Source organism: Meles meles, chromosome 6 (assembly GCF_922984935.1).
Source record: "Meles meles chromosome 6, mMelMel3.1 paternal haplotype, whole genome shotgun sequence".
In the NCBI taxonomy this organism is placed as follows: domain Eukaryota; kingdom Metazoa; phylum Chordata; class Mammalia; order Carnivora; family Mustelidae; genus Meles; species Meles meles.
The window spans coordinates 31,365,471-31,382,286 of NC_060071.1; the positions used below are offsets into that span (position 1 = coordinate 31,365,471).

A 16,816-nucleotide genomic window follows, 5' to 3' on the forward strand; every position below is an offset into this window, starting at 1 on the left:
AGACTTCAGAATACTAAGTGGCTGTGAATGACCGAAAGGAATGTTGAAAAGTAAAACCCTATGCTTCACAGAGAAAAAACCATACAACTTCCAGAAAGAAAAAAAAAATACAGGAAAAGAAGAACCAGACATCAGGCTTTTCGCTTGTAACAATAAATACAAGAAGATAAAAGTATAAAGAACTTAGAAGAGACTCAATTATGAAGTCTATGTCTAGTTCCACTGGGACAGTTACCATATCCTTTGCCACTGGATCCTCAGCACCTCTATAGAGTACTTTGCACAGAGTCAGATGGATAGTTGTTCAATGAATAATAAAAACAGACACTGAGTATTCAAGGAACACTCTCCATGCACAGTCCCAGAAATCCTTTCTAGAAATAAAAACAGAGACATCATTGAGGGTTACATTTTCAGAGGTAGGAAGCAACCATGGAATATAAGAGCAATAAGCAAAGACATAATAACATCAATGGTTAAGTTTAAGCAATTGCTGAAAATTTGAGCTGAGAAGTTACAAGCCATATCATAAAGAGTGAAAAACTAAAAATAGCCCAAAGTACACCTGAGAAGGTCAAAAACTTTTTCTAAAGAACTCTTAGTTTTAAGAAGAAATTGACCTCATGCTCCAGTAAACCAACTTCTATGTTATGAGCCCAGAAAAATGCTCACATAGGTATCCCACAAAACTGGACAAGAATGGTCATGGTAGCACACATGTCCTTTTTTTTTTTCTTTTTCTTTTTTTTAAGATAGATTTACTTCTTTCAGCAAGAGAATGAGAGAGATCACAAGCAAAACCGGAGGTAAAGGGAGGTAAAGGGAGAGAGAGAATGTCAACCCAACTCCACTCTGAGCACAGAGGCTTGACATGGGGCTCAACCTCACAATCATGAAATCAAGACCTGAGCCAAAACCAAGATGCTTAACCAAAGGCGCCAATGAGGCACCCCACACTGTTCCTAATAGCAAACTGCAACCAACTCAAATGGAGGAATCTCTTATGGTAGGTTCAAAGAATGAAATAAATATAGCAATGAAAAAGAACTATAGCCACACATATGAGTAAATTTAACACACAATTGTTAAGCAAAAGACAAAGAACACACATATAGTATGACTCTTAATATGAAGCTTAAAACCGTCAACACTAAATCATATTGTTGAGAAATGCAGATATATATGTTAATAACAAGGGAAAAGGAAAAGTTTAGCATAGAAAGAAATGATCATCTAGAAGGCACGTCCAAAAGGTTTCCAGTGCTAACAATATTCTGTTTCTTCACTTGGGTCGGGGCTGGGTGGTAATTCTCAGGTTTTCACTGTAACTACTTATTACACTAATGTTCATATATTTTCAACACCTATACAACTTCTTGTGAGATATAACAAAGTAATATGAACAAAATATGGAATCAAATCACAGGATATACAAACTATTTAGAAAATAAACATACTAAATCTTAAAATCTATGCAATGAAGTTAAACAGCACACAGAAGGAAATGTATACCTCTCACATGTTTGTTAAAGCAATTTATCACAGTGGTCCAATAAACTACAAAAGCAAAAGACAAAAAAGGTTAAGAATCACACAAAAATGAAAAAGGAAATTAGATTAAAAAAAATAAAAGGACTGGTTCTATCAAAAGGCCAATATAAAGCAGACAAGCTTCTGACAAGTAATCATGACAAAGAACACAACTTGAGAAATGAAAAGAGCTTCATAGCCATAGGTTCAAAAGTACAGATGAAGTGATTTTTTTTTTAGAATCTAAAATTACTAAAATTGACTGAGGAATGGGAAAAATGAAGACTAATACTTAGAAAAAGAGAAAAATGGATCAGGCTCAGATTTTATTTAAACCATGATTTCTCAACCTTGGAAGTACTGATATTTTGGGCTAGAAAATTCTTTGTCATGCAGGACTCACTGGACATTGTAGGACATTTAGTAACATCCCTTCTACCCACAAAACACCCATAGCATTCCCTCAGCCAGCTGTGACAACCAAAATTATCTCCAGATATTTCCAGATGTCTCCTGAGAGGCAGAATTGGACCCAGCTGTAATTTTACTTAAACTGTCCTAGACTTTGGGGGCGCTTGGGTGGCTCAGTCAGTTAGGTATCTACCTTTGGCTCAGGTCATGATCCTAGGGTCCCAGAATTGAGTCCTGCAGAGGGATCCCTGCTCAACGGGGAGTCTGTTTCTCCCTCTCCTCCATCCCCTGCTTGTGGTCTCTCTAGCTCTCTCTCAATAAATAAAATCTTTAAAAATAAATAAACTGCCCTAGACTTTAGAAAAAAATACACAATTTTACCAAGTCATTTTAGGAGACTACTAACTCTGACACTGAAATGAAACAAGAGCCTAAAAGGAAATAAGTAAGCAAACCAAACTACATTACAATCTCACTTAAAGTAGAAAAAGCCAAAAATAAAGTATTATGATATCCATTGTGCCCCTCCAGCTACCACCTATGCAGGTGCTCATTATTTATTATGAATATAAGGATGAATTCACAATTAACAAATTTTTTATGTAATTCACAAATTATATCTCTACATATACACAATCATGAAAAGCAAGGTAGATCTATACACACCATGTCCATGATATATAATTAAGTGAGAAACACAAGTTGCAGACATCCCAGAGTGGGCAAATTGAACATAGTGTGTATATATATGCTTCTCCCATCTTCTCTCTTTCCTGAAGCTCCATTAGCATTATAGTGAATAAACACTATACAACATACAATGATAATAAAAAAAGGAAATGAGGCTACCAGCAGAAAAGACAATTCATGCATGCTAGTAAATGCCAGTAAATGGAAGAACGGTAATTAATAGAGCAAATAAGTAAAGTAGGTTAGGGGATTATAGGAGGCTATTTTCTCTCCTAGCACCCTGGAGAGCCTCTAGACTCTAAGACACTGGGTACACTAGACAGCAGGAATAATGGACAGAATTGAAAACAGATCAACCAAAAGCCTGTACACAGAACATGTCCAGTCCCCAAAACACAGTGCTCAACCTTCATCCTTTCTTTTTTTTTTTTTTTAAGATTTCGTTTTATTTGTCAGAAAGAGAGAGAGGGGGGAGGGGGAGAAAGAGAAGGAGCACAAGCAGGGGGAGCAAGCCGAGGGAGAAGCAGGATCCCACTGAGCAAGGAGTCCAAAGTGGAACTCGATCCCAGGACCCTAGGATCATGACCCAAGCCGAAGGCAGATGGTTAACCAAACTAAACCACCCAGGTGTCCCTCTCCCCTCTGTCCTTAAGCAGAACCCAGGCTGAGAGATCTACCTCAAGCAGGCGATTATAAAATTTCATGTCCAAAGAAACCAAGTAGTTTCAGCCCCCATTTTTTATTACACCAGAAAATAGAAACTGGGGGATGGGGGTTGGAAGTCAGCTTAAATTCCTCTTAAAAGCTATCAGTTGACAAGTCTTGGCCACAAAGAACTCTCAATTATCTTTTCAGTACCTTGCTCAAATATGATTTAGAAAGGAAGTAAGTAAGAAAGGAAGAAAAAAAGAAAAATATGAATAATATAGAATTGATATTTGAGAAATAGTTTCAAAAAGAAAAACAAGACCAACATAAACAAGGAAAAAAAAAAAACTTACTGAAGAGAAAATAGAGGGGTACTTGGGTGGCTCAGTTAGTTATGTGCCTGCTTTCAGCTCAGGTCATGCCTGCTTCTCCCTCTCTCTCTCTGCCACTCCACCCTACCTGTGCTCTCTCTTGCTCTGTCTCAAATAAATAAAATCTTTAAAAAAAAAAAAAAAGAAAGAAAAAGGAAAAGAAAAGAGATGTTAGAGAGGGAGAGGACAAGGGAATCAAAATAACTCCTTAAGGACACTTATGATTACATCTATAAATCAAAAATAGAATGCTATGAATAAAGAATAATCAGAACAAGAAAGGGGTCTCAGAATTTATGGGACATCATTGGAGATGACCTTGACCCACATTCCCCAGCATTCATCCCCTTATATGGTCCCTCCCAAAGTCAATCTGGGTTGGCCCCATGACTTGCTTTAACCAGTAAATGTGGCAAAAAGGACACTGGGCCAGGTGCAGATCTAAGTCTTAAGAACCCCTGGAGGCTTCTACTTTTGTGCTCTTGGCAACCAAAATTAAGAATCTGGCCTAACTTTTGGAAGAAAGAGAAGCCACAAGAAGAGGTCCATCCAAGAAGATGATGAGATGCCAGGGGAAAAATGCAGAGTAAAGAAGCATTTTGCACATTGTGGTACAGCCACTATCTGAATGTGCATTGAGCCCAGCAGGAAAAAAACAAAACAAAACTGTCCAGCTAAGCCTAATCAGCCCACACAATTGTGAGAAATATAATAAATTAAGTTTCGGTGAAGTGGTTAAGCAGCAGTAAATAATCAAAACACAACCAAAAAAGTTATGCTCTCCAATTTTTAAAAATTGAAGGAAAAACTTCCAGAATTTGAAATTAAAAAAGAGAATATGGAGATAATATAAAAGATACAAAGGCTCAAGCAAAGGAGGTCTAAAAGACAATTAGGAGGCATTATAAAAATGAACAAATAAAGAAAATGGAAAGGAGGGAGTTATCACAGAAAAAAAATACAAGAACACTTACCTGAGGAGAAAGATAAAGGAGCCCACATTTGAAAAGATCCATCCATACTGACTGTCCAGCAACAATGAAAAACACAAAAATCCACAACTAAAAACACACCATTGTGATATCTGAGAACACCAAGACAAACTCTAGGGGGTATAGCTCAGTGGTAGAGCATTTGACTGCACCAAGACAAACTCTTTACAGTGTCCCAAGTCACACACAGATGAGTAAGACTCAGAATGCATCAGGCTTAAACAACACCACTGGCTAAAGGACAGCAGCACAGTCTTTGAAATTCTGAGGGAAAATTATTTTCAACCCAAAATTATATATTCAATCTGTCAATCAAATGCAACAGTGAAATATAATAGCAGTTAACATTTATTGGGCATTTATTACAATCCATGCACTGCTCTAAATGACTTATATATACTAACTCATTTAATCTTCACAGCTCCTCCCCAAATATAGGTACTACTGTTTTCCCCGTTTTACAAATAAGAAATTGATGCACACAGTACTTGGGTAATTATCACAAGATCATAAAACTAATAAGCAACAGAACCAAGATTCAAACCTATGGTGGTCTAAGTCATATTTTTAGACGTTAGAACCGAGAAAATGTACTACTCCACGCTAGGATTTTACATGAGGATGTACTCAGGCAAAATGAGAAAGGGTAAGCAAAAAAGAGGACATGAGATCAAGTAACAACAGATCCACACTAGCAGAGGAGACAAAATCTCAAGGTGACAGCTACACAGCCAGTCCAGAGACAACCTGCCAAGACTGGTGCAAAAGAACCACAGAAAGACTCCAGAAGAGGCAAGAGCTCACAGAAAAGGGACAGAACATCACTTTTTAAACTAAGAATTATTATGATAAGGAGGACGTTGCAAAACAAAGAACTCTACAAGAAACATCACGATAGAAAACGCTACACTACAAAGTCCTAATAATAAACAGTGATTATTCATATGACTAAGTATAATGGTTTTTTAAGAAGGGAGGGGGGAAGGTGGGTAGTATAAGAGCTAAATCCTTATTTATAGCACAAAGTCCATAAATTATACCCTAAATAGGTGAAGCTGGAAATCACAAAGTTAGAGGTGGTGGTGAGCTAATGGGCACTTCTGCTGCTAAAGGAAGTAACATTTGGGTGAAGTCTTAAGAAACCCAGATAGGGTTAAAAGGAGATGGCATTCCAGGTGAAGGTAAATGAATAAGCAAAGGGAAACAATTGAAGGAACAGTTATGGAAATCAGGAATGTCAACAACAAAACGGTGGTAGTGGGGAGGGAGACAGTTGTTTCCCTGTCATAGTAAATACCAGCAGCTCCAAAGAGCAAATAGGTTATTTTCAGTATCTAAAATAAAACAAACAATCCAACAAGACTAACTTCTAAATAAGGTAAGAAGGAAAATCATCCTAGTTTTTACTTTTGCTTGAGACAATTTATTTTAGCTCTTGAACACTAGAGAATTTTTACTTTACCTGACCCGTGGGTATTGGTTGATCTAGCATCTCAACATCCAGGTGTTTAGGAAGGTTATATAATCTGCAGAGTTCACATATCAACCACTTCAATTGCTGACGAAGCTACAAAACACATTTCAGTAAATAAGCATTATGTTAAAGAGCCCTTAGAAGACATGAATAATGCTATGACTACTGTAACCAATCCAGTAGGAAATGAAAAAAGTTTGTTACTGCTCAATTACAGCTTACAGATAAAATAACAGTCTTTAAGAAACATTTTTAGGGGCTGCTAGTATAAGAAAGTCACTATGGCTTGAGTACAATCCCTATAACTAACACCTAGCAGAATGACAAGAAAAAGGCTGAGGAAGGAGAGCTCCAAACATTGTCGAATTTTCAGTTGCCATCTCCTTTTCTTAAAAACTTACGACTTCAGACAAGAATACATTTACATTAATGAGACGACAAAAAAATACAGGCAGTGTTGTTACACATGAGTTATAAAATTATACATCCCAGTCATTCATTTAAAAGTAAGAGGCAAATGTGGTCTAATAGACATACTCCTGGAATCTAAAAGACCTTGGATACAGCATCTAATTCCCTGAGTTTGAGGGCCCCCATCTGTAAACTAAGGAAATTAAAAACTTCTTATAATGGTGAAGATAAGATGAAACCTGTGAAAAGAGTTGGCACTTGTAGGTTCTTAAGCATCTGCCCAAATTTAAAAAAAAAAAAGTGAAATAAGCACTAAGAAAACTGAAGGGAGTAACTCATTAAGTTCCCATTTTTACATCCAAATTGTTTTGTAAGCATAGTTACTTTAAGCAAAGAAGCAAGGTAAGTTATGTTCACAAACATGTTTTTCACTGTTGAAAAAAAAAGCTGTTTTCAATAAATAAGTTTAGGAATTATGCTTTCAGAACAATGTTCAATACTTAGTAGACCTTACCCAGAACTAATAAGGTAACTTACTTCACCTGGTCAAGGACAGTTTCCCAGATGTCTCTGATCAGGAAAAGAGATGAAAAAGCAGGTTTATGAAGGACTAAGAAAACAGAAACAGAATTAGAATGGGTTAACAAAGAAAAGAATAAGACTTTCCAAAGTAGCCAAAAGAACAAGCAGAAATTAGGAAAGCTGAGCAGTAAATTAGGATTTAAAAAATCCTCAAGCTTAAAAGGCACTGTGGATCTACCCCTCCAATAAGCTCTGTTTTGTTTCAAGAACATAATGAAGATGAGAAATGGTAACCGGGACACAGACCCAGACACTCCATCCCGTGACAAAGGAAGAGCCATGGGAATGCTGCAGCAGAGAAGCACGTGGCAAAGTCAGACCAAGCAACAAGAAAAATAGGGTTGTATAGCTTTCCAGGAATTTCAACTCTACGCTCCCTCTCCCCAAAAAGCATTTAAAGGGTGGAAGAAACTCAGATGGTGGGAAAAGATTTAAGAAATATTTATAAGGTAGATGGATAGGTATTAGAAACTTACTAGGTCTGGAAAAGGGAGGTGTCAGGAAATACAGGTATAAAAAAGAACTTTTAGTTCCCTAGTTCAGCCATGGGTGACAAGCTTCATTATTTCATCTTGTCCCACTCACAATCACAGAGAGAATTACCGAAGAGAAACTCAGTGGGGCGTACTGGAGTGCCACAAGGTAGGGAAGGTTAAATTTAGATATAATCATTTTGAACAGCCATGGCACATCCAAGTGAGATTCCTTGGATCTACAGGATACATCATTAGATGTATGCATTTGAAACTCAGGAGATATATTTTAGCTAAAGAAACAGATTTAGGAATCCCTGGAATATAAACCATGATTTAAGTAATAGTAGTAAAAGAGATTTCTCAGAGAAAGCACGGAATGAGAAAAGGCAGACCAAGGGACAAGAGCTCAGGGAAGACCAAGGAAGGGTTAGGAAGAAATAAAAACAGGAGACAGTAATCTGATGGCAGTTCTCCTAAGATTATTAGTTTTCAGAGGACAAGGACAGGACTTGACTTTTGTACCCATCACTTACTACAAAGCCTGGCATAGAAGCCAGTAAATTAGAAAATAAAATAACAAACTTCTCTCTGTTCTTCTATTAACAGTTTTCTGTACAAACCCAGAAGGAGAATATATGCATTAAAAAAAAAAAAAGATACAGATTTTTTTTTTAATTTTTTACAACACTGTTTGCAAAAGGGGCCAGATTATAAACAATATTCTATGCCTTGCCTTTTCACTTGCATATCTTGGAAAGTTGTATACATTCTTATGAAAAGATTAGTGGCATTCTTTTTAACTACAATGTAATATTCCATCATAAAACTATTCTATAACAGTAGTTTTTATTTAACCTGCTATTGATTGGAGACTTTAGGTAGTAAATGTTTGTTAAAAGGAGGAATGTTTCAACAAGGGAATAATCACCACTATCAAACTATTGCAGAGAGGTCAATTTTAGGGTTAAAAAAGGATTCCTTGAATTTGGCAACTAGACATAAAAAATTTTAGTGCGACAATGAAGGCAGGATCCAGATTATAATGAATTAAGTAAAGCAAAGGTGAGGAAACACAATTTATTCTGTCAAGAAACTAGGTGATAGAATAACTGGCAGAGACTATAAGAGTAGAGGGTAATCTGGTTTTCTCCTTTTATGTAAATATATTAATTTTTTTAAAAGATTTTATTTATTCATATGACAGAGATCACAAGCAGGCAGAGGCAGGCAGAGAGAGGTGGAAGCAGGCTCCCCGCCAAGCAGAGAGCCCGATGTGGGGCTCGATCCCAGGACCCTGGGATCATGACCTGAGCCGAAGGTAGAGGCTTTAACCCACTGAGCCACCCAGGTGCCCCGTAAATATACTAATTTTTTAAAAATAAAATGAGACCTAATTTTATGTCCTATGTCATTTCATTTTTTTTAAAGGTTTTATTTATTTATTTGACAGAGAGAGAGAGAGAGAGAGGGAGATCACAAGTAGAGAGGCAGGCAGAGAGAGAGGGGGATGCAGGCTCCCTGCTGAGTAGAGAACCCAATGTGGGGCTCGATCCCAGGACCCTGAGATCATGACCTGAGCCGAAGGCAGCGGCTTAACCCACTGAGCCACCCAGGTGCCCCTATGTCATTTCATTTTAAGAGCATTTTTTGATGAAAAAATGTTAGACACTGAAAAATAACCCAGTCAATTCTACTATTACAAAACTTTTACCTTTAGATCTTTTTAGAATTAACCTCCCAAAAAGAGATAGCAGTAAGAGGGCCATCTTTTTTAAGAGGGCCCTCTTTTCCTGTCCTGTCACTCCTCCGCTGGAAACGTGAACTTATATCTGTCTAGCTTTTTATTTTTACCTCTAACCTTCATGGCTCTCCAGACCAACCTCTACTCTTAAAATACTCCTCAAACCGATTTCTTCTGTTGTTAGATTCTAACTTCCCCAGATAGTCAGTTCTCCCAATGATATTTATAGAATAATCCACCCTTTTTTATAGAGTATTTTAACTTGTTCTGAATTCTCAATAGCATGACTTTGTTTTTAAACTTCTATTATCTTTACCTGTCCAGTCCAGTGCCAGTACATAATATTTGTATTTAATATCTAATTGGACAAGTCTCTTATTACTTTTTTCAACTTTTTTTAATTATTTACTTTTTAAAACCAACTTTAGCATCATTTTGTCAAGCTCCAAAAATAAGACTGTTGGGATTAACTGCATTCAATTTATAAACTAACATGATGCTACGAAGGTAACAGACATGTTTATAATATGGAGTCTGCCATCTAGGAATACGGTAGTCAAATCTTTCATTCTAGCTTAATTTTAAAGAAGGATATGAAACTATACAGAATACAACCTCAACTATTTAAACATATTAGAGTCCACGTATTCTACTAGCAAGGGAAAAAATACTGATAGAAAATAACTACCATGTCAATAGTGGTTATATCAGGCAGAAATATTATCTCCCTTTATTTAACTATGTACTTCACAATAGTTGCTTAGTTTTATCATCAAAGAAAAAAGATTTCTAAAATTTTTTTATAAAATGGAAAGTTATACTTCTTCATATATTAAAAAAACAAAAAAAATCACATTTTCTTTGTATACCTATGGTTAGTTATTACTGCAGTTACAGACTTGTGAGAGAGAAGCCCATTCCTTACCACAAGCATTGATGTCATTCTAGCATTATTTCCCCTCACGTCCACCTCAATCTTTTTTTCTTTTTCTATCTTCAACTTTGGCTGGTGTTCCCTACCAAAAATGTCTGGTAGGTTTAAAGTCAGAATTCATTGAAAAGAGACTACCTAACTCCTCATCTAAATTAAGGTTTAGCATATGGGGAATAAAAAAGATAAATCAGGTAGTACAGAATTTGAAGGCAAAAAACAGACAAAACTGGTCTTGAGCTCCTTTAAGATTATCAAATAATCATTAATCAGGCTTTTCTATACATTTTACCTCTTAACACTTAAGTTCTACATACAATGTTCTTTAGGGGGGGAAAAAATAGTAGGTTGGGTTATTTTCTCACCGAATTGTTGTTCTTAGTATCTTCTAGACGTTCCAGCACTGATGTCAGATTTGGGTCATCAGAGTCCACAAACCATATTGGTGAAGAAGATGGGTAAGATTCCTGTTACAGAGACACCTATGTTAAACATATTTACATATGGACTAATCTGGAAATGCAAGTTAACATACCATCAAATGGCAAGATGACAACGGATTTAAGTAAAATATATGAGGGTGAAGAAAAGCAACCCATTAAAATCTAGGCATGGAGGAAAGTTGTTTTTTTTTTTTTCCTGGATTTTTTTTTTTTTTTAAACAGATGTATGGTGTAATTTTGCCTGCTCCATGTTACATAATTTACACATTTAAAAATCAAGCAAAAAAAAAAGTCATTTACCCAATAAGTAGTAGCATTTAAAATAGAAGAGAAACACTGCAAAAGTTAGGTTTTATCACAAGCTGGAAAAAAAAAATGGTACTCAAGTACCAGGAAAGATGGGCTTCCTTCCTTTACAAAGAAGGGTCGATCATGGCCTGGATAAATCCCTCAAAAAGAAAAGCAAAAAAATAAAAACAACCACCTCACAACCTTGAAGTATAATTTATAAATTTAAACCATACTACTTTTGCACTTTAATATAGTAAAGCTACATTTCTAAACTTTATCTAGATGAGATCTACCTCAATTTTTAAAGGTGAAGCAAAGGAGTATAATCTAGGCATATATTTTTAAATCTTTACAAATACTAAAATGATTTTTTAAAAATCTTCTTACTCCCTATACTCTGTTTCCTAAGTAATTACAGAAGTTACTTTGAGATTTTTCTCCATTAGAAAATTGCCCCCCCAACCCTTCTCAGATTGTAGGAAGGGCTGTAGTTTCTAAAGGAATAGATTCCTTAAATGAGATTAGGATTATTCCTTCAATATCTCTGGTGTTAGAAGTCATATAGTCATAGAAGTCATATACTGATCATATGGTATATACAGGTTTCACTTGCCACAGAAGCTGGGCTTTGGAGAGAGGCATCCTCCTTGTACAGCCACTATCTGTGTGCTACAGCTCAGGGGTCAATGATGTTCCTGAACACCGTGATGGGCAACCTCTAAAATGGTCCCAAGCATCCTAATCTGGTATTCACAGCCTTGTATAATTCTCTCCCCAGACTCATTTCTAACAGACAATAATGGGATGTGACTCCTAAGATTAGGTTACAAAGAGATAAGAACTTCTAGGGGCCCATGGGTGGCTCAGTGGTTTTAAAGCCTCTGCCTTCGGCTCAGGTCATGATCCCAGGGTCCTGGGATGGAGCCTCATATCGGGCTCTCTGCTCAGCAGGGAGCCTGCTCCCCTCCTCCCCCGCCTCTCTGCCTACTTGTGATCTGTCAAACAAATAAATAAAATCTTTTAAAAAAAAGATAAGAATGTCTTTGTTGCTCACCCTCTCCTGCTCTTTCATTCACCTTACCCCCACCCCCCCATTGAAGCCATCTCCCTATGGAGAAGCCCACAGCTACGTGGCAAGTGATAGACAGAGGCCTCTGACCACCTGCCATCCTTAGACAGGAGGCCTGTAATACCAAAACTACACGAATGAGGGTGGAGGAAGATTCTCTCCCAGTTTCACTTTTTGATGACTGTAGCACTAGTCAACATCTTTACTGCCTGGTGAGAGTCACAGAGCCAAGGAACCCTGATAAGCCGTGCACAGACTCCTGACCAACAGAAACTGTGAGATAATGTTGCTGTTCTAAGCTACTACATTTGTTATAGAGCAATATACAACTAATTCAAACCCCATAAAATACTAGTATTTTATTCTGTCGCAAACTGAGTACTCTAAAGAAATGCTATAGTTACATATTTTTAAAAGTAAAATTACATGTGTTGATTTTTAAAGGTTAACAGAAAAAAGCCTTACATGCTTCCTGTTAATAGACATTTACTCTGTACTATTTTCTATTATAGATTAGGAAAAACTCATTATTATTAGATACTAACTGCCAAATAATTAGATTCTCGTTATGGAAAAATTTTGAAGAAACACAGCATTAAGGAAGCATTGCTCTGAGAACTATAATCTCAATTACAATATGGCTTAAGCCAAAGAAACTGTCTTTGAAGCACTTCACCAAATGTTTTTTAAAGAACAACAACAATAAAAAAAAGAAAACTGTACTGAAGGACATCATTAGGTCTATTCAATAATGGTTTATTTTGTAGTCTCATTCCTCTACTTTTCAGTGTGTCCCAAACCTATTCACAGACTAAAAGAAAAACTATCTTCAAAATCATTCCTGTTCTTAAGGAAAACCATTTATCGAGTATTGCATTTTTTTCTTCAAATTCTTCAGCCTAGTTTGGGGACATACCATCTAGACCCTAGTTCCAAAAAACAAAACAGAACAATGGAACTAGAGGGTATTGTGCTTAGCAAAATAAGTCAATCGGAGAAAGACAACTATCATATGATCTCCCTGATATGAGGAAGTGGAGATGCAACGTGGGGGGTTTGAGGGGTAGGAAGAGAATAAATGGAACAAGATGGGATCGGGAGGGAGACAAACCACAAAAGACTCTTAATCTCACAAAACTGCGGGTTACTGGGGGGTTGGAGGGGGTTGGAGGGGTAGAGATAAGGTGGCTGGGTTATGGACATTGGGGAGGGTATGTGCTATGATGAGTGCTGTGAAATGTGTAAGCCTGATGATTCACAGACCTGTACCCCTGGGGCAAATAATACATTATATGTTAATAAAAATAATTTTTAAAATAAGCTCCTTGGCCCTTAGCACACTTTTTTGGGGGGAGGGGGTTTATTTTACAGGGGGCAAGGGGCAGTTTTAAGCAGACCCTATGCTGAGTGTGGGCTCAATCTCACCACACTGAGATCAGGGCCTGAGCCGAAACTAAGAGTCAGATGCTTAAGCAACTGGGTCACCCAGGTGCCCCTCACTTTTAAACAGTATAAAAGTTTTGACTCCAAAAGTTTTAGAATAGCTGCCTTCTCTACACCTTCCATAGCCCGGCCCCGAATGTCTTCCTTAGAAGAAACATCCCTTCACCATTGTATATTAACTTACGTGGTTCCATTGGAGCTAGCTTCCCTAATTCCTTCCCATCTTTCTATCTCTCTCCCTTGACCCAAATCTTGGTCACAGGTCTCTATGAGCCCATTCTACTCCCAGTGATTAGCTGTCTGATGGGCTAAGCCAGACAAATCTAGGTCTTCTCCAGGACTAAAATTCTCCTTCTGGGAGCTCCCAAGTCATAAGGCCAGCCTGGGGTGGTCAGTTATTTCTCTTGCCATAACAGAGAGGGTTTATGTAAACAAATTGTTTTCTAGAGGGTGACAGATAATTTGTATTTCTGCCATGACTGTGAGAACACCCATTTCACTGCACACGTGCTAACATTTTTACCAAACCGTTCAATAAAAGCTTTTACCTGGAAGAAAAAAAAAGTTCCTATACAATGTAAATCGTTATAGCTCCAGAAACCAATTCATCAATAAGAACGGGAAGCCATCACTTCTAGGAAAGGTTCAAAGGACATTACCTATATGCATAAGGATTTAGCTCTAGCTCTTAATGTCCAAAGTATTATTTAAAATTTTAAAAAAAAAAGTCTTATTCAGAAATAACTTTGTGTCTATTTTCTACACAAATCCACTAAGACACCAATGTGTCTTAGACACCAATGTGGCTCTGTATCAAGCACCAGTCAGAACTGCCTACCAGAATGCTCAGTCTCTACTATTTTTCCAAATAATAGAACATGGTCATCTCCAAGGACTTCATCACTGTATGAATACAGATGCCTGTAACATTTTTGTTCAAGGTTCAGAAATATAACATTTGTAATTCTTCCAGAGTGTTGTTCAGTAAATGTGGGGTGGAAAATGAGACCAACAGATTCTAAATGCTCTGACATTCATTCATTTTAAGATTTAATTGTTGTTAGAGAGCGGGCATGCAGGCACCCAGGTGTGAGATGGAGAAGGAGCAAAAGGAGAGAATCTTCAAGCAGACTCCCCGCTGAGTGCAGAGCTTAACTGGCTGAGCTTCCCAGGCGCCCCTAAATGCTCTGACATTGGGGTAAAAAAAAAAAAAAGCTACCAAAAGAGACTCCTCCCTGCTAATCATTTTGCAAGTAAAAAACTAAGTAACATTATCAGACCCCACAGAAGCAAAATGAAAAATCAAAACATCCTTCTAGTTAAACTGAGGCAGAGAAAATAAAGGTGCTGAAGACAAACAACCTGATCTGCAGAAACCAATGGGCGGTTTCCTTGATTCTCAGTCTACTTTGTCTTTCAGAATAATCTTTTAGAAAGAGAATACAGAACACTGTTACAATGGCTTTGGTAAAGGGGACTCTGCTTCATTACTCTGGCTCTCCAGTAATGCTTTACATTTGGCAATGACTGTTTCAATTCCCAGCCCTCAATTAGCTGACATTTATCTAATACTATCTTTTTCAGGTCTCAGGAAGTTTAAAAAACTGTATCAAGTTACTAAGACATACACCATTCATAAAATGGAAACCTAAGTCTCCTCTTCATTTACCTGTTCTTTAAAGGACGGGCATAAAAATGGGGGTAGAAGAGGATAGATAGATAATAACTAGGAATTTTACTCTACGTTACAAATTGGTCAGATGAATGAAAACAATGATTCCTCCAGCCTGAAAGGACCACTGAAGTGCTTAACATGACAGCTCTGCATTTCCAAATGATTCTCATGGTTGTTCAGTTTGGAAAGGTAATCTGTCCCAGGGAGGCAGACCAAAGAAAAGGTCTCGGGCTCTTTAACCAAGCTGGTTCATGATTTCCATTGTATAACCTTGGTGGGGCTACTGTTTATTCAATGTCAAGACTAGTAACATGAAAAACTAAGAAATTAACAGTACTGATTTATTTCCCAGGAAATGCTGTGAGAAAGCATTTCTATTCTATATTCAGCCACAAATGATACCATCAATTTCATATTTGTAGAGAACATTATTATTGTTTTTTTTTAGTTTTTTTTTCACTTTTTTTAATTTCTTTTCAGCATAACAGTATTCATTGCTTTTGCACCACACCCAGTGCTCCATGCAATACGTGCCCTCCCCATTATCCACCACCTGGTTTCCCAACCTCCCACCCCACCCCCCGCCCCTTCAAAACCCTCAAGTTGTTTTTCAGAGCACATAGTCTCTCATGGTTCATCTCCCCTTCCAATTTCCCTCAACTCCATTCTCCTCTCCATCTCCCCAGAGAACATTATTATTGTTAAAGGGCTTTCCTTTAAAAGCTTTCATGCAGGACAAAAAATATTATCGACTTTATAGAAAAACACAGCAGAAAAAGTGATTTACTTAAAGTCCCAAATACTTAGTATAAACCATTTTCTCTCACCTAAGCTCAGAGCTCTAACATTTATTATTCTGGCTGCTGGTGGTGAGGTGGGGAGGGCAAAGGGGACTCCGATAATGACCAAGAGAAATTTAATTAGCAAAATAAAAAAATGTGCTACCACAAGTAGCCTGGCAAATAGCCACTCATGCAAAAAGAGTACTGCTTTATGCTACACAAACAATAAAATTAGTACAAAATTTTATCTGTTTACCAGCTAATTTACAAAAGGTGGGTGGGGGGGTGATTGTTCCCTCTGAAATAAGGATTGCCTACCAAGAATTGCCAGATGTCAAGAAGTGCATGTAAGGAGGAATGAAGTTGCCAAGTTATGCTAAATATTTCAAAAGGACTAAAAGAATTCCATATACTAGCTCCCAATAAGGCCACACAGGTTACTAAAACAAGCTGCTTTGCTTTTAGGTGTGAGCATAACTGAATATTACCAGTAACTGGCAATTAGATCTGTTTGCATGACACTCCTTCATATCAGGAGTTCACACAAAACAAATAGTAAAAAAGACTCCTTCTTGAGGTTGAAAATAGCATTCTGTCCCTTCATATTTAAGATTCAGATAAATTTATATAACAGAAAAAGATTTAGTTCAATTCCCCTGGCCTAAAGAATAAAACGTCTGTTCTGGTTTCTCCTTCTTAAAATGGTCTTTCATATAAAGTCAAATTACATATTTCCTATCCAGTGACTTGTTAAATATTTAAAATATTTCTTGATGTTTTCTCTGCACTTTTGACAAACTCTTGGCAGTTAACTTATGCAATAGTTAAGATTTCATTCATACAGAATATAGCTAAA

At 37.1% G+C, this 16,816-nt stretch overlaps 1 protein-coding gene across 4 annotated transcripts in view; it reads right to left on the minus strand.

Annotated features, from left to right (window-relative positions):
* UBE2Q2 (ubiquitin conjugating enzyme E2 Q2) overlaps positions 1-16,816 on the minus strand; it is a 75,480-nt gene that overhangs the window by 55,188 nt on the left and 3,476 nt on the right. For 2 of the 4 annotated variants that reach the window (XM_046009859.1, XM_046009860.1), the window contains exons 2-3: positions 10,623-10,724; positions 6,105-6,209 (exon numbers count right to left, since the gene is read on the minus strand). In XM_046009859.1, coding sequence (XP_045865815.1) covers positions 6,105-6,209; positions 10,623-10,724 — 207 coding nt within the window. The remainder of the gene's footprint in view (positions 1-6,104; positions 6,210-10,622; positions 10,725-16,816) is intronic. The other 2 variants (XM_046009861.1, XM_046009862.1) reach the window with 1 other exon arrangement.